Genomic DNA, 27,246 nt, shown 5'->3' with positions numbered 1-27,246 from the left:
ATCTGGAGAGTTATTTTTTTGCAGGTACCGTTGTCACGTTGGTATGAAGAGATTCAGGAGACAGGCGCAGGAATGTGTAATATTTTTTTTATTATTATACCCCAAATTACGACGTGCCGTGTAAAAGCATGGGGACGAAGACCGAACAAACACTACACAAAACACAGGGTTGAAACCCTCGCGAATACATACACACACGCACAATGATTAACACACAGGACGAGACCCGTAATCATCTGCGCAATCCACAATGGCACGACAGCCAAAACACACAGCACAGGTACACACAACACACGCACATAGTAACAATAATCGACAAGTCCTTGGAAACCAAAGGGCACATATATACAAATACTAATCAGTGGGAATAGTGGACAGGTGTGCGTGATGAAAGTTCCGGAGGGATCCGTGACAACCGCCATAATTCCCTAAATAACCTGCTGTCTCCCATCCTCCATGCCTGATTTAAGGAACATCTGGAGAGTTATTTTCATGTCTTCTAGTGCCTAAATGAATCAAAACACAGAAGGCCTGAGCAGCTGAGAGTCAGTTACAGTAGGAGCACATATAGTACCAGTCAAAAGTTTGGACACACCTACTCGTTCAAGGGTTTTTCTTTATTTTTACTATTTTCTACATTGTAGAACAATAGTGAAGACATCAACACTATGAAATAACACATACATGAAGAATCATGTAGTAACCAAAAATGTTTTAAACAAATCAAAATATATTTGAGATTTGAGATTCTTCAAAGTAGCTAACCTTTGCCTTGATGACAGCTTTGCACACTCTTGGCATTCTCTCAACCAGCTTCATGAGATAGTTACCTGGAATGCATTTCAATTAACAGATGTGCCTTCTTAAAAGTTCATTTGTGAAATTTCTTTCCTTCTTAATGCATTTGAGCCAATCATATTTGGTAAAAGTCCAAGTCCATATTATGGCAAGAACAGCTCAATTAAGCAAAGAGAAACGACAGTCCATCATTACTTTAAGACACAAAGGTCAGTCAATGCGGAAAATGTCAAGAACTTTGAAGGTGCTGTCGCAAAAGCCATCAAGCATTATGACGAAACTGGGTCTCATGAGGACCGCCACAGGAAAGGAAGACCCAGAGTTCCCTCTGCTGCAGAGGATAAGTTCATTAGAGTTACTAGCCTCAGAAATTGCAGCCCAAATAAATGCTTCACCGAGTTCAAGTAACAGACACATCTCAACATCAACTGTTCAGAAGAGACTGTTGAATCAGGCCTTCATGGTCGAATTGCTGCAAAGAAACCACTACTACAAGACACCAATAATAAGAAGAGACTTGCTTGGGCCAAGAAACATGAGCAATGGACATTAGATCGGTGGAAATCTGTCCTTTGGTCTGATTAGTCAAAATTTCAGATTTTTGGTTCCAACCGCCGTGTCTTTGTGAGACGCAGAGTAGGTGAACGAATGATCTCCGCATTGTGTGGTTCCCACCGTGAAGCACGGAGGAGGAGTTGTGATGGTTTGGGGGTGCTTTGCTGATGACACTGTCTGTGATTTATTTAGAATTCAAGGCACACTTAACTAGCATAGCTACCACAGCATTATGTAGCAATACGCCATCCCATCTGGTTTGCACTTTTTAAAATGTATTTATTTGACCTTTATTTAACCAGATAGGCTAGTTGAGAACAAGTTCTCAATTGCAACTGCGACCTGGCCAAGATAAAGCAAAGTAGTTCGACACATACAACAACACAGAGTTACACATGGAATAAACAAACATACAATCAATAATACAGTAGAAAAATCTATATACAGCATGTGCAAATGAGGTAGGATAAGAGAGGTAAGGCAATAAATAGGCCATGGTGGCGAAGTAATTACAATATAGCAATTAAACACACTGGAATGGTAGGATGTGCAGAAGATGAATGTGCAAGTAGAGATACTAGGGTGCAAAGGAGCAAGATAAATAAATTAATAAATACAGCATGGGGATGAGGTAGATTGTATGGGCTATTTACAGATGAACTATGCACAGGTGTAGTGATCTGTGAGCTGCTCTGACAGCATAGTGTGACTATCATTTGTTTTCAACAGGACAACGACCCAACACACCTCCAGGCTGTGTAAGGGCTATTTGACCAAGATGGAGAGTGATGGAGTGCTGCATCAGCTGACCTGGCGTCCACAATCCCCTGACCTCAACCTAATTGAGATGGTTTGGGATGAGTTGGACCGCAGAGGAAAAGCCATCATTAAGTGCTCAGCATATGTGGGAACTCCTTTAAGACATTCCAGGTGAAGCTGTTTGAGAGAATGCCAAGAGTGTGCAAAGCTGTCATCAAGGCAAAGGGTGGCTACTTTGAAGAATCTCAAATATAAAATATATTTTAATTTGTGTAAAACTTTTTTGGTTACTACATGATTCCATATGTGTTATTTCATAGCTCATAGTTTTTATCTTCACTATTATTCTACAATGTAGAAGGAAAAACCCTTGAATGAGTAGATGTGTCCAAAGTCTGTTCGTACATCTGTTAAGATAGGCAGAAAGCTTACTTAAGCTTACTTAACCTCATTTCTCCTCTAAGATCATCCAATGACTATATATGAGATCACCACTCTGACCTGGGAAAGGGAATTTGAGTTGGGATGGAGAAGGGGTGAATGGACGAGGGGATTCCTGTGCTGCTGCCAGCATTGAAGAATGTCCACAGAAGAGCGCAGGTCAGCACTTTTCAGAGAGCTGCTGCAGACCCGGCACCAGAATAAAGTGACTTAGGGGGGCAGTTGAAATCGATGAAGGGGCACAATTTTGGGGGGGGGGTTCTTGCATTGGAATTATATTGAATTCTGCGTATATACCACAATAAACATAAAGTTCAAATGCTGAGACTCTGAGACCATTGAATGCTAGCTTTTGAAGTGACAGGTTGACACGAAATCTGTAGCCTATCTCTGCTGCGCTGCATCAACACATTGGACAGCGTCCTACACACTAAAGCACATGGAAACTATGTGTTTGATGCAATTGATACCATTCCACTCATTCAGCTCCAGCCATTACCACAAGCCCGTCCTCACAAAATAAGGTGACACCAACCTCCTGTGCAAACAGCCTATCTGAATGCAGCCGTACACACAACTGTCTTACCAAAATAACGCAAACTAAATGCTGAAAGTAGTAGCCTAGTTAGTCATGCATGCAAACAAAAACACTGAACAACAGTTTGGCTTAGAATACCAACACAACTGCGAATGTGAACAAATGAATGTGAACAGAACAAAACAGTGGCACCAAGTAGGCCTAGTAAACACAATATCAGATGGATAAAGGCATGACACAATCTATATTTACGCTAGTTACATTAACAGTAACTAAACAGTTGGAGATGGAAATAACCAAAACATATCCTACAACCTCCTACAGTGAGATGCAGCCATGCACAGGCCTGCTTCAAACATGGACAATCAAGCCGCTCATGGCTTCAGTAACTTCTGTGGATCAAATTCGACCCACGTAATCATTTAAGCAACGCCAGCCTACCATGAACACGTTTCTAATACGTACAGTTCCATTTACAACAACTCAAACCAATAGGCTACCAAGAAAACAATAGTAGAATGTATCTATTTCAATGATGAAACATACCCATATGTAGCTTTACCCAGGGGTGTCATTTGGGTTCTTACATTGGAATTATATTGAATTCTATTTATATCATTCTATACCACAATAAACATAAACGTTTAAATGCAGAGACCATTGAGTGCTTTTGACAAAGAAGTGACAGGTTGGTTCGAAATCTCCGCTGCACTCTATCAGCACCATGGACAGCGCCCTACACACTACGCTTCCACCAAATCGGATTTGCTTAGATCCAGCGGTGGTTTCCCCTTTTTAACATCTAGAAAGTAATGGCTCTCTGGGTCAAGGGCACACAGGGCCTCCACCAGTTGGCTGTTGTGTTCTCTGAATCGTTCTGACATTTCAACAATGACAGCATCCAAGAACAGTCTTTTACACTCAGTTTCTTCTCCTCTGTCCTCCTGGCCTACTGTACTGTCCACCACATACTAGAACTTCACAATACTGTCACAACTTTTAACATCCACTGACACCAGTAACCAGGTGTCCCCTTCTCCTTTGGCTTTGTTTGGGTACTTTGGCGAAGCCAATTTATGTTATCCATTGTTAGGTCCGAGCTAGCTAAATAGGCTAATAAAGCTAATGGTTTTTACAGCTAGCTCAGAAACTAACTAAACACTGTAGTGGTGAGGCATGTTGAGTGAAGCTGCTACAATGATAAACTTGACTCCACCCTTATAAATCAAAATCAAATATTAAAGACAGAGGCATATCACGTTATTAATTTAGCATACAACAGATGATACCTTTTTTGTAAAAAATGTATGGAAACCCAAAGGAGTCAAACCTAAGCTTTCCATAGCCCCCCTACACATACCAGGCACACTCTGCTAACCTGTCACTCTGCTTTTTTTAATATAGGGACATAAAACTAGAGGGGACACAAGTTTCCTTTTGCCACCTTGTGGATCCGGGCCCGAGCTGCTGTAGTGTAGAGTGGTTATCTCTCCACCTCCTCTACCTCCTCCCACCCTCTTCTTCCCCCATCAGCCCAACATCCTGAGCCTCCCCTAGGAGTGCCTCCTCTCCCCTCCTCACATAGTGTACAGAGCAGGACCCCCAGACTGAGCTCAGCTCCCATGCGAGTCATCCATATGTTAATCTGCAGCAGCAGATCTTTGGCACAGCCACATGCTACTCTGCTATGCTGAACTAAACCCCACCATCTCCATCATCCCTACACAGTACATACTTTTCCATGGGCCACTAGCTTGCTGAAATGAATGTACTTGGCCAGGTGTTTTACTAACCCCTTCCCTCCCATCTCTAACTCCATACCACCACACAAGCACATCCACCTTCCAAATCAATACATGGATGGAGGCTGACCATGTTTTCTCTCTCTCTCTATTTCACTTCCGTTGGATGGTGATACTGGAGGAGAGAGTGCGGTAAGGTATTATAATTAAGTGCCTCCTTCTCACACACGCATGCAAGCACGTGCACACACACACACACATACACACCTCACCTTCAAACAACCCTCTTAATTCTCTGACACTTAGTTATTCCTGTTCAGTTTCTTTGAATATCCTTTTCACGCAAAAGCACGACATGTCGTGTAGCCTCTTTCATCGCTCCATTTCCTTTTGACTTTTTTCAGAAATGTATTTTACTTCTCTGAAATGTTTTAGCCTATCTTTGGAACGTCTCATACCATTATTTCATGCAGCGAATTAGTTGCTAATGAATCCTATAAAATAGAGCTTTGTTTGTCCTTGATAACCTTTGTTAATGATCATTTTGCTTACAGATGACAAAGAGGAAAACAAAAGATGGTTTTCGTATAGGTCTCTGGCGCCACCCCGTGTATCCTCATAAAATGCATATTTGACTTCAAGTGCTATTTTCTACTGCAAATTATCTTTGTTTGTTTAGTGATTATTACAGTTAATGTCATCAAACAAATTGATGGTGATATCAAGGATCAATACCATTTTGATAATTGTGCTCTTCAAAAGACAGACACCTATGCAACATAAAGCAGGCTTTCTGAGCAAACCCAGCAATTGTTATGTAAAGTAAGTCATGTATTGATTGAGATGAATGATGCCCAAATTTGTATTAATAATGTATTATCTGCAGTGGAGAGGGGCAAAAGCTTTAATTTCCTCTGCGTGCACATCACTGATGATATGAAATGGTCCCTTCATACTGACAGCACATTGAAGAACGCAAAACAGAGCCTCTTCAACCTCAGGAGGCTGAAGAAATGTGTCCTGGCCCTTCACAAACTTCTACAGATGCACCATCAAGAGCATCCTGTCAGGCTGTATTACCTCATGTTACAGCAAGTGCACCGCCCGCAACCCGAGGGATCTCCAGAGAGTAGTGCGGTCAGCCCAACGCATCATCGGGGGCACACTGCCTGCCCTCTACAGCACCCGGTGTCACAGGAAGGCCAAGAAGATCATCAAGGACCTCAGCCACCAGAGCCACGGCCTGTTCACCCTACTACCGTCTAGAAGGTGGACCGAGAGCCTGATAAACAGCTTCTATCTCCAGGCCATCAGTAGTGGTGCGTGGGTCAAATCCCTGGGGAAGCCAAGCCCTTTCATTCATGGGCAATGTTAGCTAGTTAACATTAGCCTTCTACATCTAGCTACATATTGAACTTCCATCCTCTCAGGCCAGGGCCACAACAATGTATGAATTAATGGTTGGATCAGAATCGCTGTTATAATCATTGGCCAGTACGGAGAATTAAGTAAAACCAGAAGTCCAAATCCCTATCTCCATCCATGGCTAATTTAGGAAAGGCCCAACACAATGAGATGCAACAATTCAAGAGTTTTCTGTCAATGACATATGCTCTCAATGGGATTTGATAGGAGTGACGCCAAATCCAAACTGTCTCCCCTTGATTCTTTTTTTGGGTGCGCCAGAACCATTCACAGTTGAGCTCGCTTGGTTTAGCTCAACGCTGATTGGCACATTTGTTATACTTTTTCTGTCAACGGAGTTCAGATCGCTTCAGATAGATGGCATACACGTAGATAGACAGATGCTTTCTCCTGTGAGATACATTCAGCCTCTTGCAAATTGAAGGAAAATTATGAAACACAGAGACCAAAGACATATTATTTCGTTTTTTAATTGAGACATTTTTGGTGGAAGTCTGGCTTCTCTTGGAATGTAGGAGAATATAATACAATATATCTGGTAAAAGATAATACAAAGAAAAAAATAACCGTTCTTTTGTATTATTTTTTGTACCGCCATCTTTGAAATGCAAGAGAAAGGCCACAATGTATTATTTCAGCCCAGGTACAATATACATTTTGGCCACTAGATGGCAGCAGTGTATGTGCAAAGTTTTAGAGGGATCCACTGAAACCATTGCATTTCGGTTATTTTTTTTTTAATAAACACTGCCCAAATATGCCTAACTTGTTTATTAATAACTTTTTATGTTCAAAATTGTGCACTCTCCTCAAACAATAGCATGGTATTATTTCACTGTAATTGCTACTGTAAATTGGACAGTGCAGTTAGATCAACAAGAATATAAGCTTTCTGCCAATATCAGACGTGTATATCCTGGGAAATGTTATTGTTACTTACAACCTCATGCTAATCGCATTAGCCTGCGTTAACTCAACCGTCCCATGAAAGGGACACCGATCCCGAAGAAGTTTTAAATAGTACCCGCAAAACACCTGTCTCAACGTCAACAGTAAAGAGACGACTCCGGGATGCTGGCCTTCTAGGCAGAGTTCCTCTGTCCAGTGTCTGTGTTCTTTTGCCCATCTTAATATTTTATTTTTATTGGCCATTCCGAGATATGGCTTTTTCTTTGCAACTCTGCCTAGAAAGCCAGCATCCCGGAGTCACCTCTTCACTGTTGACGTTGAGACTGGTGTTTTGCGGGTAATATTTAATGAAGCCTTGTGAGGCGTCTGTTTCTCAAACTAGACACTCTAATGTACTTGTCCTCTTGCTCAGTTGTGCACCAGGGCCTCCCACTCCTCGTTCTATTCTGGTTAGAGACAGTTTGCGCTGTTCTGTGAAGGGAGTAGTACACAGCGTTGTACGAGATCTTTAGTTTCTTGGCAATTTCTCGCATGGAATAGCCTTCATTTCTCAGAACAAGAATAGACTGACGAGTTTCAGAAGAAAGTTCTTTGTTTCTGGCTATTTTGAACCTGTAATTGAACCCACAAATGCTGATGCTCCAGATACTCAACTAGTCTGAAGAATGCCAGTTGTATTGCTTCTTTAGTCAGAACAACGGTTTTCAGCTGTGCTAACATAATTGCAAAAGGTTTTTCTAATTATCAATTAGCCTTTTAAAATTATAAGCTTGGATTAGATAACACAACGTGCCATTGGAACACAGGAGTGATGGTTGCTGATAATGGGCCTCTGTACGCATATGTAGATATTCCATAAAAAATCTGCCATTTCCAGCTACAATAGTCATTGACAACATTAACAATGTCTACACAGTATTTCTGATCAATTTGATGTTATTTTAAAGGACAAAAAATGTGTTTTTCTTTCAAAAACGAGGACATTTCTAAGTGATATTTATATTCCAGACTCTACTGCTGTTCATATAATTCTTAGTGTGCGTTGTGTTTTTTAAATGTTTATTGTTATTTGTGTACTTGTTTGACATTTTACTGTATTGTTAGGAGCTAGGAACATAAGCATGTCGCTGCACCCGCTGTAACATCTGCTAAACTGTGAACGCGACCAATAAACGTTGATTTGATCTCACTATAACAGCAGTACAGTCAAATATGTTTTTCTCATTGTTCTGTCCGTGGTACCGTAATAAAGGACCTATCCGATATGCAATTTCACGCATGCGCACAGGACCTACTCCTTCTAACAGACTTGGCTGGAGAGGCTTGGGAATTCCCCAGGACATCTCCTTTCTCGAGACGACTTGACCTGTAAACAATTTAGCACGGTAACGTTAATATTTATTTTACTCCGTGAAAAACCATCAAAGTTGAACTTTGATGATATCAGTTAGAGCTTAGATGCAGCGCCCTGTACTGTTTTCGTAGACTTGGTCCTCTAGCACCTTTAGCGTGCTAGCTAGCTAACTAACTGCTTGGACATCAGTTACCAGCTTGAAAGCACAGCTAGCCTGCTACATTGCTTTCGCAAACTGGTTACTAGAATCAATCGATTTTAACCAGCTGTTGCAAAATAGTCTATTATAAAAAACGAATAGCTAGCTAGCAACAGTATTCGTGATGGCTGGTATTCAGCCCAGGTGCGATATTGGAAAGCAGCATGCACGGCCTATGCTTGGCTTCGGGCTTGACAAACACGAAACTCTGGGTACTTCTGCACCGGATGATTGGTGCGACAGTGGGCTAGAATGTCTGAGTGGAACAGCGCTGAGCCTGGATGACTCCTTCAGCATTGAGACATCCAAAACCTGGGGGCCCAGGTCCCCTCCTCACACGGCCTCCTACCCCTCACTGGATGACACTGACAAGCACCCTATGGACTTTAGTTCACTGGGTGGTGGAGAGAGGTTGGACTCGGCTATAGGGGACTCAATTACAGATGAGACGGTGGGGAGTATATCACAGGGGCTGGGGACCATGCACCTGAATGAACCAGTTATCAGTTACACAGTCGACGACCGTGGGAGGCAAGCAGCACCGAGCCTGGAGGAGGAAAGACAAAGGAGAGACGAGATGCTCAACACACTGAACTTTGTGTCTGAGGATGGAGACACGTGAGTAGGCTCTCGTTACTATTCACATGATGAACAGCAGTTTGTTGGCTATTTGTCATTGTTATCTCAAACATCTCCTTTGTTCATAGGGCTCTTCACTTGGCTCTTATCCACGAGCACTGGGCCTTCGTACAATACTTACTGGGGGTGATCGCTCTGGACAGGAGCTGGGTGCCTTACCTGGACATCCAGAACCACTTGGGACAGGTAAGCACAGGGACACACTGCTCTTCTGAGCTGAGATCAGCCACACCAGCATAGGGAGGTTTCCCAATGGGGGGGTTTATTAACATGTAATTAACATGTGTCCACTTTCATTTTATTGGTCTCCTCACTCTTCATTTGGCCCTCTCAAATCTCCTACTTTGGGGACTTTTTGTCTCTATTGTGTTTTCCTCTATTTTCAATGTCCACTTCTTTTCTTCCTCCTCCTTACTTCCTCTGTCAGACTGCCCTCCACCTGGCTGTCATAGTGGACCAGTCCCAGTGTGTGCGGGGGCTGCTGTGGGGTGGTGCGAGTGCTGAGCTCCAGGAGAGAGGAGGGAACACACCACTGCACTTGGCTGTCAGGGAGCTGAGGCAGGACTGTGTACGAGAGATCACCTCCAACTGCCAGAACACCGACTATCTATACGTCACCAACTACTCGGGTACACAGATCGCCCAGACGACGTGTAGCCTGTCGTTGTACCGTTAGAAACTTTACATACCGTAACTTTATCATCCCTGTTTTACCTTTTAGGTTTCTCTATTTGTAATGTCACCTTCCCTCTCTCTGTCCCTCCTTTAGGGGTGAGTGCACTGCATTTGGCAGTACAGAGGGGCAAGGAGGATATAATCAGCATGCTGATTGAGGCAGGAGCTGATGTTAACCAGAGGGTGAGTAGACTGATATAGACAGGGTGGGTCCTCCATGCCTGCTGGGTTCCAACATGCCTCAGCACTTCATTCAATAAAGTCATTAAAGGTCACCTCACCTGCTGAGCAAGATAATTACACTTAAAGGTTATGATGATCCACTCACTGCCTCTCTCTCCCTTTCTGCACACCCAGGACCCAGGCTCAGGCCGTTCCCCTCTCCATTGGGCCGTGGAGTCCCAGAGCCCCAGGGTGGTGCAGTTGCTGCTGCAGAGGGGAGCCAATGTAGACCAGCCCTCCTATGCAGGCCACACAGCCCTCTACTGCTCCCTGCACAGGCCCAACAAGGAGGTACAGGCCCTGCTCAAGGCTGGAGGGGCCTCTGACGCACAGGCCAAGGACGAAGAGGAGAGGGAGAGTGAAGAGGTGAGGGTGGTCTGGGGGAATTAGTTGTCACTGCAGATATGAACTTCTTTATTTGTCTGTCATAGATCTATTGATATTTCAGAAGTCACAGTGTCCATCATGGCTGTAAGTGTTACTATTGGGTTTATATGACTCCATGACACTGGAGTCATATTAACTCTGCTGTTCTCTGCGTTTGCCTCCTGTAGGAGTTTGATGACGTTGTTATCAATGGACAACGAGTGCACTAACCATGAACATGGAACCTGAGCCACATGGAGTCATGGCGCTGCTGTTGGGCTAAGCGATTGATGTGCATCATGTGCATTTGTGTGTGTGTGGTTCGTGTATGTATGTGTGCCTGTAAATTGTATATAGCAAGGCTGCAGAGTAGGTAAAGTTCTCAACCCAGTCCGGACTTAAGTCATTCGATTTAATTGATCAGTTGTTCCTGTGTCAATTTAGTTCCTTTACATTGTGCAGGGGGTAAGCTAATGTTAGTTGGGTCACATGGTTTTAGTGTTTGTCTGGAGCTAAGCTTGCCAAGACTAGTGTTGCCTACCTTACGCATGGGAGAATGATCTAAACAAAAGCTGTGTTCTGTCAAACTAGTTGCCAGTTTCACCACTACAGATTCCAACTTTAAAGCTGGAGTCCTTCATGTTGAAACTGCCACACCCGTTTGAGATATGACAACAACAAAGAAGTTACTGCAAACAATGAACTGTGTTTTTCTCTCGAACATGATTGGACGCGAGATAGAACAGCAGTGTATATAGTGCATTTATTTTTACCATGAGACCCAACGCTCCCCAGCTCTGCTTCGTCAACAAAACAAAAACAGTTTCCCCTACTGCGGATTCTATCTTTAAGGCTATAGATGAGAGATGTGGGTTTGGGACTAAAGCAGTTAGAAGGATCTGAGATGTTACCATTATTAACAAGGCAGGGTTAGGGGAAGACGTGAATGTATATAAGGTAGAGAGAGGTTTATGCATGCCAAGGTAAGTAGTTAACAAGGGATGGGAGGAGAAAAGAGAGGGGCAAACTCAACACATTGCTAAATCATCTTTGCCTCAAGTTGAAATAAATGATCGTTTAACGGCATTTGGGAACCTCTGCAAGTCTATATGAGTTGAGATTTTTTGACCTATCACATGGGTAGAGGGTAATGTGATGTGACAATTTCAGTAATGAATCAGTTCCTGACTATGAGTGCTCTAAAGAGGGCCTGACGACTATCCCTGGAATACCCTGGAGTGATGTCATTCAGTTCATTTGATGTATAGTTCACAAATTAAAGACAGCTACAAAAAGCAGACACGGCGACCCTCCAGAACAAGGGTTTAATCTGGTGTATATTCGCTTTCTGTATTTTTGACTTATTTTTGTATTCTTTTGAAAAAGGATTGACTGGTGATTTGACAGGCTAGGATGCCTCTGTATTTGCTCGTCAGCAGGAGCATGATGTCTACATGATTATTGTAATAAAACTGTAAAATGTATAGAGTATTAAGAGGATATGCAGTGTCTGCTGTTTATTTTCCCTGAACACTCATCAGTATGGATTCTGTATCAAAGTTGTAGCCAAGCTTTACTTCCATGCACAGCTTCGATACAGATACAGTTACAGCATCCGGGAGCCGAGGCTCCATAATTATACTGAACAAAAATATTAACGCCAAATGCAACAATTTCAAAGATTTTACTGAGTTACAGTTCATATAAGGAAAAAAGTCAATTTAAATAAGTCTCTTATGGTAGAGAAATTAATATAAAATTATCTTGACAACAGCTCTGGTGGACATTCCTACAGTCAACTTGAGACATGTGGCATTGTGTTGTGGGACAAAACTGCACATTTTAGTGGCCTTTTATTGTCCCCAGCACAAGGGGTACCCGTGTAATGATCATGCTGTTTAATATCTGAGGGGTGCGGGGGACTGTCTTAATCGACATCCATGGCACCCGGGGAACAGAATAGCTCAGGGATTTGATCCAGCAACCTTTGGGTTACTGGCCCAAAGCTCTAACCACTAGGCTACCTGCCGCCCGTTACAATCATAGTACCTGCACCCATTGGTCACACTTGCCAGGGACTCAGTCTGTAGATCCAAAATAGTATTTGTGCTTCTTTAAATGTTCATCATGGGGAAACTGGTGTAGTAACTTAAATGTTGCTAGATTAATGTGGATAATAAATTATGTCCACTAAAGTAGGCTGATGTTAAATGTTTATTGTTGAACATATGGAGTAATTTAGTTAGCTGGTTTGGGACTAAAGCAGTTGAAAGGATCTGAGATGTAAGCATTATTAACAAGGCAGGGTTAGGGGAAGATGCCCTTCCGCTGTCCCACATCCAAGGGAGCATGCTTTCATCGTGCACCGTCCTCAGATGCCTCAGCATCTTGTCATTGAGGTTAAGCTCTTTCCACAGCGGGTACAGAGGAAGGGCTTTGCCTGGGAGTGAAGAAGCTTGTGTTTTGTCAGGTTGTGGCTGTGATGGAAGCCCTCCCACACACTGCAGCGGAATGGCCTTTTTCTGTGTAGATGTTGCTGCCCTTTCAGCTGAAAACAGACGTCCCCGCAGTCTATACATGTATACGTGGTCTCACCTGTGTGGGTCCTTGTAAGATTTCTGATTATACTTGTCCCTGAACTGCTTTCCACACTCAGGGCAGCCCACAACCGTATTATTGATTCTGGGGTGGTGGGTCAGGCATGTCTGAGAAGTAAAGGTTTGGTCACAGTCAGTGGAATTTAGGGAAGGCACTGCAACTGTGTTTACTGACAAAGTCAGCCTGTTTGTAGTTCTTACCACAGTCAGGACAGCAGTGGCTTGGTCTATGGGAGGGATCTTTTGTTTTTACGTTTCAGGTAGGAGAGGGTCTCAGCGGTGTTAGGGCTGGACGAGGAGATGATGGGCAGATACACATCTCTTGGCCCTCCCAGAGACAGGCATCTGATTTGCTATGTTTCTTAGCTGACCCCTCTCAACCTTCTCAGTATTTCTAGCCATGTCAATAGACTGTCCCATCTCAGAGGCTGACCCGATCTCAACCTTTACTTCAGACTGGCTATTGTATTTTATCTCCTCCTTAACCCAGTCCTCATGTTCAGCAAAATCATCTTCCCCATCAAGTCTCCTATCCTCACTGTAAATGCCATCCAGATGTCTGGCATCTATATTGAAACTAAAGTACAGGCAGACTCGACACATCTATCCTCTTCAGAAACAACCTTGGGCACAGTCCTGTGACTTTAATCTTCTCACAGTTAACTTTAGGTTCTGCATGTCTGAAAATAAATTGAAATAGACATATCAACAAATGCATTCCAATAAACCCACAATATTTGTAGGCAACATATGAGTGTAAGAAATACTCAAAACATGATCTGTCCATACCCTGCTGTTTCTTCTCTCTGTTGGTCTACAGAGTACCCCTCCATCAGAGTGGTTGTCCATCTCACTGCTCTACTCCCCAGGTGTGTTGTTCAGGTACTCCTTAGCCATGCAGATAGTTTCCTCCATCTCCTGGGGGCACTGTTTCAGCACTCAGTCTCCAACGTCTTTGGGGAGAAGGGATACAGAACTCTGCAGGGCCACACACCTCACCACATCCACAGCTGTCCTCCTCGGAGACAGTAATGGGCAGCACTCTCCAGCCCTTTCCCCAGCTCCCTGGGCGGTCTCTCTGGGTCGTACCTTATAGAGCTGAAGCCCTGCTGCTGTAGTCTCTGTTCTGCCCTGACTGGGCCCAGGCTTGATCCGCCACTTCCTCCAGCTTCACATTGGGCTCCATTCTCCTGAGCACCTCATTCTCCAGTAACTGTACCATAGAGTCTGGATCTCTCCCTGTACAGTCAGGGCTTGTAGCTGCTGTCTGTGCACTGCTAGTAGGTCTGTAAATAACCGCACCACTTCCATGGTTCCACTCTTGGAGTCTCTATGATTATAAACATTTGGTAATGATTGTGCCACTGGACAATGACGATAACTTGGATGTAACTTTATAATACATTCTGTGAAAATACAATGCTGATAGCCACCTAAGCCTTGATTGGCTATGTTTCTAACACGTGATCTAAGAGGTTGTGAAAGTTTAAAAGGCTGTACATCTGGCTAGCTAACTCATTTAAATGTATCTCTGGATGAGGGATAACGTTAGCTAACTGGCCTAGCTAACCAGCTAACGTTAGCGCAGTTCAGTAGTCTAGCTAAGTTAACGTTACCAGAAAGGCTATAGACAACTTTCACCGACTATCAAGCTGACCAAAACCACAGGTAGAAAAATAACGTTACTGACCGTGAGGCTAAGGCTTCTTTTGGTATTTTACTCGTATTGTATTTCGTGCAAGTTAGTCTACAGTTAGCTAGATAACGTTACGTAAACAGTTTTATATTGTTTCCGGGGGTACCATTTGATTGTGACGACGCCTGTGTGGTGTAACATTGTAAACATTCCTCTCGTCCATTGTTGTCAAAATATTATGTGTAGCTAGCTAGCTACTGAAACGTCCACGGCGAGTAATTAACAATCACAGGTAAATTCTATTACTTTGAGTTATGTTTTATTCTGTGTAATACCTTTTCAGATAATATCATTTTGCTGTCGTTTAAAAAAAACAAAAAACGTTTAAATCTCCCACTTAACGTTGTCCACCTTGCTAACTAGTTATGTTGCAGTGAAGCTACTGGAAATTTGACTCTAATAATTAGCTAGCAATGATTTTGGGGTAATATATGCCTTTGTGATCCAGTAGTCCATTTATTTGACTGCTCTCACCATAGGCACCTGCAATCAATATGAATGTAGTTGAGTTCCTGGTGTCCCTGCTGGATGTGCATAAACAACAGCTGAAAGCACTGACCAGACAGGGGGAGATCCAGGAAAAGGTCCTCAGCCAGCTGGTCAAGGATGGTTTAACCAAAACCCTTGACCGGTCTTCACCGCAGGATGAAGCGGAACAGAGAAGGCCTGGGATGACAACAGGGAGAGATAAAGACCCAGAGGACTGGGTTGCTAGGCTGGCTGGGCTGCTGCAAGAGGAGACACAGAAGAAGAGTCAACCGATCAGACCCCAGGGGTTGACTAATGCCTCCCAGACCAGGGTACAGGGACAGATGTGGACTGTGGAGGACAAGAGCAGGCAGGACTTCCTGTCCCTGAGGTACGACACCCAGAAGGGAGCCAGAGAGCTGGGGCAGAGGCTTGACTCAGCTGCTAAGCACTGGCTTAGGCCTGACCTAAGGACTGCTGCACAAGTAGAGCAGTGTGTTGCCATGGAGCAGTTTCTGTCCCTATTGCCAAAGGAGGCTGGTGCCTGGGTGCAGAAGCAGCAGCCCAGGGATATGGAGGAAGCAATCAGCATGGCTGAGCAGCGGCTTCGGTCTGGGGTCTTCACCGTCTCCTCGCCTGCCCCTACACAGACAGACACAGCACAGAGCTCAACAGAGGTACATGAACAAGGGTAGGTCAATGTGTGGCTGCTATTGATCTTATCGTATCTTCAGTTATTCTATCATCCTCAGTGTTTTAAGTTTTTAATTGTTTAGTCACATTCATATCACAACAACGATTCACTATGATTAACCTTTATCTCTTGAAATGTAAGTGCCCTTGATTGTATTTCATTTTTTTGATTTAAAGGAGTGTCAAGATGCAGAGCACCAGTGATCAGCCAGATGCTTTGACCAAGTCATTTCTCAACCAGCTGGAGACAGTTAAACTGGAGGCTGTCCATTTCAGCCTGGAGATTCCTGACGTGGGGATGACCAGCTATCAGGAGGAGCAGGACGAGCATAAGAGGGTCCCAGAGGAAGGGTCCATCTTTGTGTGTAAGCAGGAAGTGGAAGATCCTGACTGGCATCAGGAGAGTGCTCCTCCAGAGCCCATCCAAATGTCTGTGAGAACAACAGAACATGAAAGCATGTCTGTGGACACACCTTACATCTTCCTTCCCAGAAACAACCCTCTCTCCTCCACCATGTACACACATCCAACACCCACAGTGTCCAGTCAGATCCCCTCCCCACAGTCACCCCCACCCCTAGCTCCTGATGCCTATCATCCACATGTCCAGGACAGCCCAGTGATAGACGGACTGCGGAGTAATGCTTCTAGTGACGAGACTGAGCTTACTGCCAGGTGCACAAGACTAATCTCTGAAGATGGACAGTTGACCTGGAGGACCCTCTCGGGTGTTCCTTCACCCTCCTTCCACACTCGCCAGCCATCACCCTCGCCCTCCCATCAGTGCCCAGACTGTGGCTGCTGCTTCGCCCAGCAGAGGAACCTGGAGGAGCACAGGAACATTCACACGGGAGCGAGGCCCTTCGTCTGTGGGGTGTGTGGGAAGGCCTTCTGCCACCGCCGCACCCTCAACAAACACACACGCATCCACTCCTGGGAGAGACCCTTTCAATGTACTGACTGTGGACAGACCTTCAAACTCAAAGACACCATGAAGAGGCACCAGGTTTCCCACAGCAAGACAGGGCCAGGGGTACGTCACCTCTCTCACTCACGCTGATACTCTAACTATCAGCACTTCACCTGGCTGGGAGGAGGCCTCATGAGAATTGACACACAACAATGACTTGAAGTAGGACTGGTCAGGTGGCTTTCTCTGTAAATGTCCTACGTAGGCAGATGTATTTGTGAGAACTACCAGTGTTTTCTGTTGGCGTGTTCCATAAACGGAGGACACTGCTTTGGGTTTCACAGGTGAACTGGTTGGTGGAACATCGCTCCCATGTTTCCATGTAAACAAGCTCAAATTACTTGTTCTTTATTTATTCTTTTTTTGTAGATGCCCTTGATCCAAGATATAGGTATTTCATGCATTTTGATATTGTGATAGTTAATCTTTAATTATTTGTTTGTGATCATGGTAGTACTTATTTTCAGAACAGAGATCAGAAAACATTGTGTGACAGTGTACTGTATTTATTTTTAGAATCAATATGTTTTATGCATGATGTATGTACAGTACCAGTCAAAAGCTTGGACACCTTCATTCAAGGGTTTTTCTTTATTTGACTATTTTCTACATAGTAGAATAATAGAAGACATAAAATCTATGAAATAACACATGGAATCATGTAGTAACCGAAAAGGGTGAAGTAAATCAAAATATATTTTAGATTTTTCAAAGTAGCCACCCTTTGCCTTGATGACAGCTCTGCACACACTTGGTATTCTCTCAACCAGCTTCACCTGGAATGCTTTTCCAACAGTCTTGAAGGAGTTCACACATATGCTGAGCACTTGTTGGCTGCTTTTCCTTTATTCTGCAGTCCAACTCATCCCAAACCATCTGAATTGGGTTGAGGTTGGGTGATTGTGGAGGCCAGATCATCAGATGCAGCACTCCTTCACTCTCCTCCTTGGTCAAATAGCCCTTAAACAGCCTGGAGGTGTGTTGGGTCATTGTCCTGTTGAAAACAAATGATAGTCCAACTAAGAGCAAACTAGATGGGATGGCGTAACGCTGCGGAATACTTTGGTAGCCATGCTGGTTAAGCGTGCCTTGAATTCTAAATAAATCACAGTGTCACCAACAAAGCACCACCACACCTCCTCCATGCTTCACAGTGGGAACCACACATGCGGAGATCATTGGTTCACCTACTCTGCATCTCACAAAGACAGCGGTTGGGGTAAAAAAAATCGAACATTTGGACTCGTCAGACCAAAGGACAGATTTCCACCGGTCTAATGTCCATTGTCGTGTTTCTCGGCCCAAGCAAGTCTCTTCTTATTATTGGTGTCCTTTAGTAGTAGTTTCTTTGCAGCAATTTGACCATGAAGGCCTGATTTTCATGCAGTTTCCTCTGAAAAGTTGATGTTGAGATGTCTGTTACTTGAACTCAAAGCAGTTATTTGGGCTGCAATTTCTGAGGCTGGTAACTAATGAACTTATCCTCTGCAGCAGAGGGAACTCTGGATCTTCCTTTCCTGTGGCGGTCCTCATGAGATCGTTTCATCATAGCGCTTGATGTTTTTTTTGACTGCACTTGAAGACACTTTCAAAGTTCTTGAAATGTTCCGTATTGACTGACCTTCATGTCTTAAAGTAATGATGGACTGTTGTTTCTCTTTGCTTATTTGAGCTGTTCTTGCCATAATATGGACTTGGTCTTTTACCAAATAGGACTGTATTCTGTATACCACCCCTACCCTGTAACACAACTGATTGGCTCAAACACAATAAGACTGAAAGAAATTCCACAAAATAACTTATTTGGGATAGGGGGCAGCATTTTCACTTTTGGATGAATAGCGTGAGCAGAACAGAGTAAACTGCCTCCTACTCAGTCCCAGATGCTAATATATGCATATTATTATTAGTATTGGATAGAAAACACTGACGTTTCTAAAACTGTTTGAATGATGTCTGTGAGTATAACAGAACTCATATGGCAGGCAAAAACCTGAGAAAAAATCCACAGGAAGTGGGAAATCTGAGGTTTGTAGTTTTTGATCTCAGCCCCTATCGAATACACAGTGGGATATGGGTTATTTTCCACTAGATGACAGTCTTTAGAACGTTGTTTCAGGCTTCTACAGTGAAGGGCGGCCGGATGAGAGCTGTTTGACTAAGGGGTCTGCCAGCAGCCTCGTTCTCAGTAACACGCATTTCACATGAGAGGTAGCTCTCGTTCTATTGCTTTTCTACAGACAATGGAATTCTCCGGTTGGAACATTATTGAACATTTATGATAAAAACATCCTAAAGATTGATTCTATACTTAGTTTGACAAGTTTTTTTCAACCTGTAATATAACTTTTTGAACTTTTTGTCCGACTGGACCTGAACGCGCAATTGGCCTAGCGTCGTCCGGGTTAGGGAGGGTTTGGCCGGAAGGGATATCCTTGTCTCATCGCGACTCCTGTGGCGGGCCGGGCGCAGTGCACGCTAACCAGGTCGCCAGGTGTACGGTGTTTCCTCCGACACATTAGTGCGGCTGGCTTCCGGGTTGGATGCGCGCTGTGTTAAGAAGCAGTGCGGCCTGGTTGGGTTGTGTTTCGGAGGACCATTGGCTTTTCGACCATCGTCTCTCTCCAGCCCATATGGGAGTTGTAGCAATGAGACAAGATAGTAACTACTAACAATTGGAATTTAAAAATAAATGCCTAATGCTTGTATGTTTGAGAAATTTGATTTATGGGATTTCTGTTGATTTGTATTTGCCGCCCTGCAATTTCATTGGCTGTTGGCGAGGAACCCCAGTCCTAGACAGGTTAACTTTAAACCAGGCACATCATGAAGCTGGTTGAGAGAATGTCAAGAGTGTGCAAAGCTGTCATCAAGGCAAAGGGTGGCTACTTTGAAGAATCTCAAATATAAAGTATATTTTGATTTGCTTAACTCTTTTGGTTACTACATGATTCCATGTGTTATTTCATAGTTTTGATGTCTTCACTATTATTCTACAATGTAGAAAATAGTACAAATAAAGAAAAACCCTTGAATTAGTCGGTGTGTTCAAACTTTTGACTGGTTACTGTAAGTATTCAGACCCTTTGTTGAAGCGCCTTTGGCAGCGATTGCAGCCTTGAGTCTTGTTTGGCATGACGCTATAAGCTTGGCACACCTTTATTTGGGGAGTTTCTCCCATTCTTCTCTGCAGATCCTCTCAAGCTCTTTCAGAGACTTGTTCCTGAAGCCACTCCTGCGTTGTCTTGGCTGTGTGCTTAGGGTCGTTGTCCTGTTGGAAGGTGAACACTCGCCCCAGTCTAAAGGTCCTGAGCGCTCTGGAGCAGGTTTTCATCAAGGATCTCTCTGTACTTTGCTCCGTTCATCTTTCCCTCGATCTTGACAAGTCTCCCAGTCCCTGCTGCTGAAAAGCATCCCCGCAGCATGATGATGCTGCCACCACGCTTCACCTTCGGGATGGTGCCAGGTTTCCTCCATACGTGACACTTGGCATTCAGGCCAAAGACTTCAATCTTGGTTTCATCAGACAAGAGAATCTTGTTTCTCATGGTCTGAGAATACTTTAGGTGCCTTTTGGCAAACTCCAAGCGGGCTGTTGTATGCTTTTTACGAAGGGGTATCTTCCGTCTGGCCACTCTACCATAAAGGCCTAATTGTTGGAATGCTGCAGAGATGGTTGTCCTTCTAGAAGGTTCTCCCATATCCACAGAGGAACTCTGGAGCTCTGTCAGTGACCATCAGGTTCTTGGTCACCTCCCTGACCTTTCTCCCCCGATTGCTCAGTTTGGCCAGCCAGTCAGCTAGCTCTAGGAAGAGTCTTCTTGATTCCAAACTTCTTTAATTTAAAAATGATGGAGGCCACTGTGTTCTTGGGGACCTTCAATGTTGCAGTAATTTTTTGGTACTCTTGTCCAGACATTTACCTTCAACACAATCCTGTCTCGGAGCTCTACAGACATTTCCTTCGACCTCATGGCTTGGTTTTTGCTCTGACATGCACTGTCAACTGTGGGACCTTAAATAGACAGGTGTGTGCCTTTCCAAACCATGTCCAATCAATTGAATTTAACACAGGTGGACTCCAATCAAGTTGTAGAAACATCTAAAAAATGATCAATGGAAACAGGATGCACCTGAGCTCAATTTCTTTATTTTTTTATTTTTATAAAATGTTCAAAAATGTCAACCTGTTTTCACTTTGTCATTATAGGGTATTGTGTGTAGAATGATGAGATTTTTAAAAATCCATTTTAGAATAAGGCTATATTGTAACAAGATGTGGAAAAGGGGGAGGAGTCTGAATACTTTCCGAATAGACTGTATACACATTTGTATCAGATACTGTAGCTGGAGGATGTTCATATTTATTTACTTGCACAGTTTGTAAAGAGAACCATTGATATATTTCCAATTTAGGAATTTTCTTTGACTAAGATTACATGTCACAGTAATAAAGTCAAAGGAATGATTTGATTATAGTTTCTGTTTTTATCATTTGCAATATCCTTAACTCTTCACTCATACGGTTTTATATTTTATTGAAATGTGTTCAATTTAAATGTTTCGTAATGTGTGCAACATTAGCAATGTGTAGTTTACATAGTCGTATTTTCACTGAGTAGATGCCCTTCAGTCTGTTATCACTGTGCTCCGTAAGGTTGGAGGTTCTCCTTTAGTTGGCAGAGGGACACGGAAGAACCCACTCCAAAGCCTGCATACAGGGGCTCAGAGAACTGGGCCTTGAATTTGTGGATCAGCTCCATGGCCTCTGACACAGAGTAGAAGGCCAGCGTGTTGGCAGTGTAGTCCAAGTACACTCCAACCCGTGTGGCCCGCGGGGCCTCTGGCAGGTCTTTGTCCATCTTGTTGTGCCATGCGGAGTAGCCCGAGTCAGAGCAGAGCAGACTCCAGGACTTGTCGTTGTAGCCCAGCAGACTGTGAGAGTTCTTACTCTTGCGGCTGATGCTCTTATAGGCCACTCCGATTGAGAACTCCCCGCTCCACTCTGCTTCCCAGTAGTACCTGAACCCACCTAGTGACTCCCTGCATAGAACCTGGGAGAAGCCATCGAATCGCTCAGGGTGGTCCGGGTAAAACTGGACTGTCTTCTTCCGCATCACTTTGTGGTTCCCTTCAAACAGAACCAGTTCTTTGTAGGCTGTGTTGGGGTCAAAGGTGAGCGGACAGGAATCTGATGGAAAAGTAATATTTATTGGCGTTATCAGAAAATGATATGATTGAGTTGGTATGAAGAACAGACAAGAACAGACCACTCACATCTCAGGAAGTCTGCCCTAGTTTTGGGTTCCTGAAAATCTGCCCTGGAGGGTGCTGTATTAGTGCCAGAACAAATTATGGATTATATCATCAGAGATAGTCAGATTGAACAAATTAGAATTTTTCACAGATAATAAACCAGTTTAAACTTCATAAATATATACCTTTGAATTGTTTGTCTCCACCTCTTGGTGAAAGTATGTAAACAGGGGTATCACTTACTGGAAATGTAAAATGACAGTTGGTTATCACAATGTAATGCTATATTCTTGCTGTACAAAGGCTGTGTTATAGGCGTCTAAGTCGCATTAATATACTAACCTAGCTTGGAGATTTTGCTCAGCTCCTTCTTACAGATGTCATCTAGATGCTCCTTCATGTCGGTGGCAGTCTTCGTGATCTCTCCGAAGGAGAACTGGGGGTTGATTAGTACTTTGGGCACCATGGGCTCAGGAGGAACACACAGCGTGGGGAAACTCTACGTAGTGCAGAAGTAAGATATGAAATACTGTTTCAGTGAGTCATTTTTTATTAAATAGACACAAGGAGAATAACATATTTGAATTGAATAGACTTGCTTTTCATTGTAATGCCAATGCTAGAGTCATAATATTTTGTTGAATATTGTACTGATCCTTGTTCCGACAGCCCAGTGTCCCCCCTCCCTCTAGTCCACTACCTGTAGGAAGTGGATGTTATCCTCTGTGTCCAGGATCTGGCGCAGCTCAACATCTTTGCGCTGCAGCTCCAGGATCTCCTGCTCCAGCCGCTCCACGTATCCCTCAGCCTGTGACATGGCCACCTGCATGTTGGCCTTAGTCAGCTGGCTCACCTCAGCGTGCCATCGCTCCACTGCCTGCAACATCTCACTGAAGATCTTATCACTGTCCGATATCACCCGCTGGGCATTGCTCTGACGTTAGGGGAGGGAGATACTGTATATTACACAAATATCATTGTGTTGTTTTATATGTGTATATATATATAATTAAAAACAAAACATTGCTAACTCACATTGTTTTAATTCATATACTATATCATAGTAATGATTTTGTGCCTCTAAGACAAAAGTTTATGATCAACCAAATATACCATTAATGAAGGGATGTAGTCTCATAAAAAGTACCAGAAATTGACCTAGGAAATGGACCTAACCTTGAGAACGTCAACATTGTGTCTCAACTCCTGCAGTTCCTTCATCCGCTCCTGAATGATGTGCTGGACCTCAGACTGGGTCACCAACAGGTTTTTCTGTTGAAGAAGAGGAACCACAAGACCCTTTTGTCTTTAGAAGTTTCAAATGAGTTTCAGCCATAGCATTGCAGTTGTCATGTACTGGTAGAGCGGTGAGGGTAGGTTGTTCCAGTGTGTAAGAGCAGTCTTGCCTGTTTCTCAGCGCGCTCCTCCTCAGCAGAGATGATGTTGTGGCTGCGGTGCTCCCTGACTGTACACAGTACACAGATACACATCTGGTCAGAGCGACAGAACAGCTCCAGGCCCTTCTGGTGCTGCGGACAGATTTTCCTGTCTAGGTGACCCGTCTCATCCACCAGCTTGTGCCTCTTGAAGGTGGCCGACTCGTAGTGAGGCTTGACGTGCGTCTCGCAGTAGTAGGCCAGGCACATCAGGCAGGACTTGACAGCCTTGCTGCGGCGGCCTACACAGAAGTCACACAGTGAATCCCTCTGGAGGTAGGGGAAGGGCTGCAGCTCGAGCTCCTGGGTCACGTTGGGCACATTGCGTCTCAGCACGGGGCGAGGGCTGAAAGTGGCCCGGCACTGGGGGCAGCTGTACACCCCCAGGTGGTCGTACTGGTCCCAGTAGATCTTGATGCACTCCAGACAGTAGGTGTCTCCACAGGAGATGGTGACGGGGTCTCGCAGCATGTCTGCACACAGAAGACATGTGTAGCCATCTGGAGGCAGGGGGAAGTTAGACTCAGCCATGGTCCTGCTGGGTCAGACTGTCTGAGACAGGGAAATAACCTGTTAGGAGAAAAGAACTGACTGATCACAGAATGATTCTCCACTGACCTGTGTTTAAAGAGAGTAAAGCCAGAGCCCAGTCCCCCTCCACAGGTATTTAAAGGTGAGGCTGTGTTTTAGTGTAAACAGAGAATACATGAAAAGACACTCAGATGTTTTTGTTGACACAACAGCAGTGAGAGTTTAATGGTGGCCGACAACGTCCACGGTCAAAACAGTCTGTCCTGCTTCTTCTCTGTAAAATAAATCTAGGACAGTGGTTCTCAAACCTCTCCTCTGGGACCCCCAGATGTTTCCCAATGTTGTTGTAGCCCTGAACTAACTCACCTGATTCACCTAGTTAAGGGCTTGATGATTAATTAGTTGACAATTTGAATCAGGTGTGCTAGCTGTGGAATAGTTAAAATACATGGACCGTCTGGGAGTCCCTGCGGAGAGGTTTGAGAACCCTAAATCTAGGACACAGCACCATCATGTTTATACGTACACAACACAGTTACAGTAAACAGCCTAAAGGACAAGGTCAAATCTCTGCCTGTCCCATCTGGGTCAACATGCCCTCTGAATCACACAGTTTAATAATCTACAGTTGAAGTCGGAAGTTTACATACACCTTAGCCAAATACATTTAAACTCAGTTTTTCACAATTCCTGAGATTTAATCCTAATAAAAATTCCCTGACTTAGTTCAGTTAGTATCACCACTTTATTTTAAGAATGTGAAATGTCAGAACAATAGTAGAGAGAATGATTTATTTCAGCTTTTATTTCTTTCATCACATTCCCAGTGGGTCAGAAGTTTACATACACTCAATTAGTATTTGGTAGCATTGCCTTCAAATAGTTTAACCTGGGTCAAACGTTTTGGGTAGCCTTCCACAAGCTTCCCACAATAAGTTGGGTGAATTTTGTCCCATTCCTCCTGACAGAACTAGTGTAACTGAGTCAGGTTTGTAGGCATCCTTGCTCGCACACACTTTTTCAGTTCTGCCCACACATTTTCTATAGGATTGAGGTCAGGGCTTTGTGATGGCCACTCCAATACCTTGACTTTGTTGACCTTAAGCCATTTGGCCACAAGTTTGGAAGTATGATTGGGGTCATTGTTCATTTGGAAGACCTATTTGCAACCAAGTTTTAACTTCCTGACTGATGTCTTGCTTCAATATATCCACATAATTTTCCTCCCTCATGATGCCATCTATTTTGTGAAGTGCACCAGTCCCTCCTGCAGCAAAGCACCCCACAACATGATTCTGCCACCCCCATGCTTCACGGTTGGGATGGTGTTCGTCGGCTTGCAAGCCTCCACTTTTTCCTCCAAACATAATGATGGTCATTATGGCCAAACAGTTCTATTTTTGTTTCATCAGACCAGAGGATATTTCTCCAAAAAGTACGAACTTTGTCCCCATGTGCAGTTGCAAACCGTAGTCTGCCTTTTTTATGGCGGTTTTGGAGCAGTGACTTCTTCCTTGCTGAGTGGCCTTTCAGGTTATGTTGATATAGGACTCGTTTTACTGTGGATATAGATACTTTTGTACCTGTTTCCTCCAACATCTTCACAAGGTCCTTTGCTGTTGTTATGGGATTGATTTGCACTTTTCACACCAAAGTACGTTCATCTCTAGGAGACAGAACGCGTCTCCTTCCTGAGCGGTATGACGGCTGCGAGGTCCCATGGTCTTTGTACTTGTGTACTATTGTTTGTACAGATGAACGTGGTACCTTCAGGCGTTTGGAAATTGCTCCCAAGGATGAACCAGACTTGTGGAGGTCTACAATTATTTTTCTGGGGTCTTGGCTGATTTCTTTTCATTTTCCCATGATGTCTAGCAAAGAGGCACTGAGTTTGAAGGTAGGCTTGAAATACATCCACAGGTACACCTCCAATTGACTCAAATTATATAAATTAGCCTATCAGAAGCTTCTAAAGCCATGACATAATTTTCTGTCGTTTTTCAAGCTGTTTAAAGGCACAGTCAACTTAGTGTATGTAAACTTCTGACCCACTGGAATTGTGATACAAGTGAAATAATCTGTCTGTAAAAATTTTTGGGACAAATTACAAAGTAGATGTCCTAACCGATTTACTAAAACTATAGTTTGTTAACAAGAAATTTGTGGAGTGGTTGAAAAACAAGTGTTAATGACTCCAACCTAAGTGTATGTAAACTTCCGACTTCAACTGTATGTGTATCTTGTAAACAGAACATTATTCTAGATAATTCCCACTCTCTAGACGGAACAGAACATTATCCACATGATATTTGTGGTGCCAGTACCAGATTAGCCACTAGAGGGTGGGGTTCCATCCTACATCCTTTCTCATTAAAGGAATGGGTTTCACTGTTCAATTGTAATGACCACGTGTTAAAGATGTGTCAAACATGGGGTGAGGGTTATGATTGAGTCAGTGTTAAAAAAAACTAATATGCTTCATAGACAGAGCGAAAGGCAGTGAATAGTAACAAATAAACAGAATTGCTGCGTATGGATTTGTGTATCATGTTAGTTTAAATAAGGTCCTGACTGGCGCAGGGGTCAAAGACACTGTATCTCAGTGCAAGAGGCATCACTGCACTACCTGGTTTGAATCCAGGCTGCATCACGTCCGGCCGTGATTGGGAGTCCCATCGGGCGGCGCACAATTAATTAGTCCAGCGTCGTCCAGGGTAGTCGTTGTAAATTTGTTTTCAACTGACTTGCCTAGTTGAATAAAGGTTAAATAAATAAATACAAGTATTAGATGTTTACTGTTCATGTACAGATTAGTGCTATCCTCATTTTATAGGCTGTTCTTCATGTTTGTCAAAACAAAGGCCCTCTTTGTTGCTCTGGACAGGCAGACAGCGAACAGACAGAGGACAGGGCGTGGTTGCACCAGTTGTGAGCCAAATCATAAAGGACAGAGAGGGGAGGGGGAAGGAGCCCGGGA

The 27,246-nt window shown here is 43.7% G+C and overlaps 3 protein-coding genes and 1 pseudogene across 4 annotated transcripts; 2 read left to right on the top strand and 2 right to left on the bottom strand.

Annotated features, from left to right (window-relative positions):
* The first annotated feature begins 8,441 nt into the window (after nucleotides 1-8,441).
* Nucleotides 8,442-12,122, top strand: LOC139418379 (NF-kappa-B inhibitor alpha-like). The gene is made up of 6 exons (XM_071167777.1): nucleotides 8,442-9,338; nucleotides 9,428-9,545; nucleotides 9,787-9,988; nucleotides 10,129-10,217; nucleotides 10,392-10,622; nucleotides 10,811-12,122. The coding sequence occupies exons 1-6, from the start codon at nucleotides 8,845-8,847 to the stop codon at nucleotides 10,850-10,852; spliced, it is 1,176 nt and encodes a 391-aa protein (XP_071023878.1). The 5' UTR covers nucleotides 8,442-8,844; the 3' UTR covers nucleotides 10,853-12,122.
* Nucleotides 12,123-12,584: 462 nt separating this feature from the next.
* Nucleotides 12,585-15,011, bottom strand: LOC139418377 (zinc finger and SCAN domain-containing protein 21-like; annotated as a pseudogene).
* LOC139418378 (zinc finger and SCAN domain-containing protein 23-like) lies at nucleotides 14,793-17,534 on the top strand. 2 transcript variants are annotated; one of them, XM_071167776.1, is made up of 3 exons: nucleotides 14,793-14,887; nucleotides 15,395-16,074; nucleotides 16,254-17,368. In XM_071167776.1, the coding sequence occupies exons 2-3, from the start codon at nucleotides 15,410-15,412 to the stop codon at nucleotides 17,134-17,136; spliced, it is 1,548 nt and encodes a 515-aa protein (XP_071023877.1). In that variant the 5' UTR covers nucleotides 14,793-14,887; nucleotides 15,395-15,409; the 3' UTR covers nucleotides 17,137-17,368. The 2 variants fall into 2 exon arrangements, with proteins under 2 accessions (XP_071023877.1, XP_071023876.1); XM_071167775.1 differs by lacking the exon at nucleotides 14,793-14,887 and adding an exon at nucleotides 14,957-15,147 and having other exon boundaries at nucleotides 16,254-17,534.
* Nucleotides 17,535-21,189: 3,655 nt separating this feature from the next.
* On the bottom strand, nucleotides 21,190-27,166 carry LOC139418376 (tripartite motif-containing protein 16-like). Its single transcript, XM_071167774.1, has 8 exons — nucleotides 26,896-27,166; nucleotides 23,709-24,308; nucleotides 23,479-23,574; nucleotides 23,003-23,236; nucleotides 22,645-22,801; nucleotides 22,488-22,544; nucleotides 22,324-22,377; nucleotides 21,190-22,237 (listed from the first exon to the last, which is right to left on the bottom strand). The coding sequence occupies exons 2-8, from the start codon at nucleotides 24,267-24,269 to the stop codon at nucleotides 21,687-21,689; spliced, it is 1,710 nt and encodes a 569-aa protein (XP_071023875.1). The 5' UTR covers nucleotides 24,270-24,308; nucleotides 26,896-27,166; the 3' UTR covers nucleotides 21,190-21,686.
* Between the last annotated feature and the right edge of the window lie 80 nt (nucleotides 27,167-27,246).

Source organism: Oncorhynchus clarkii, chromosome 10 (assembly GCF_045791955.1).
Source record: "Oncorhynchus clarkii lewisi isolate Uvic-CL-2024 chromosome 10, UVic_Ocla_1.0, whole genome shotgun sequence".
NCBI lineage: Eukaryota > Metazoa > Chordata > Actinopteri > Salmoniformes > Salmonidae > Oncorhynchus > Oncorhynchus clarkii.
Note: the sequence above shows the minus strand (reverse complement) of the source record. Positions and strands in the feature narration are given on the sequence as shown.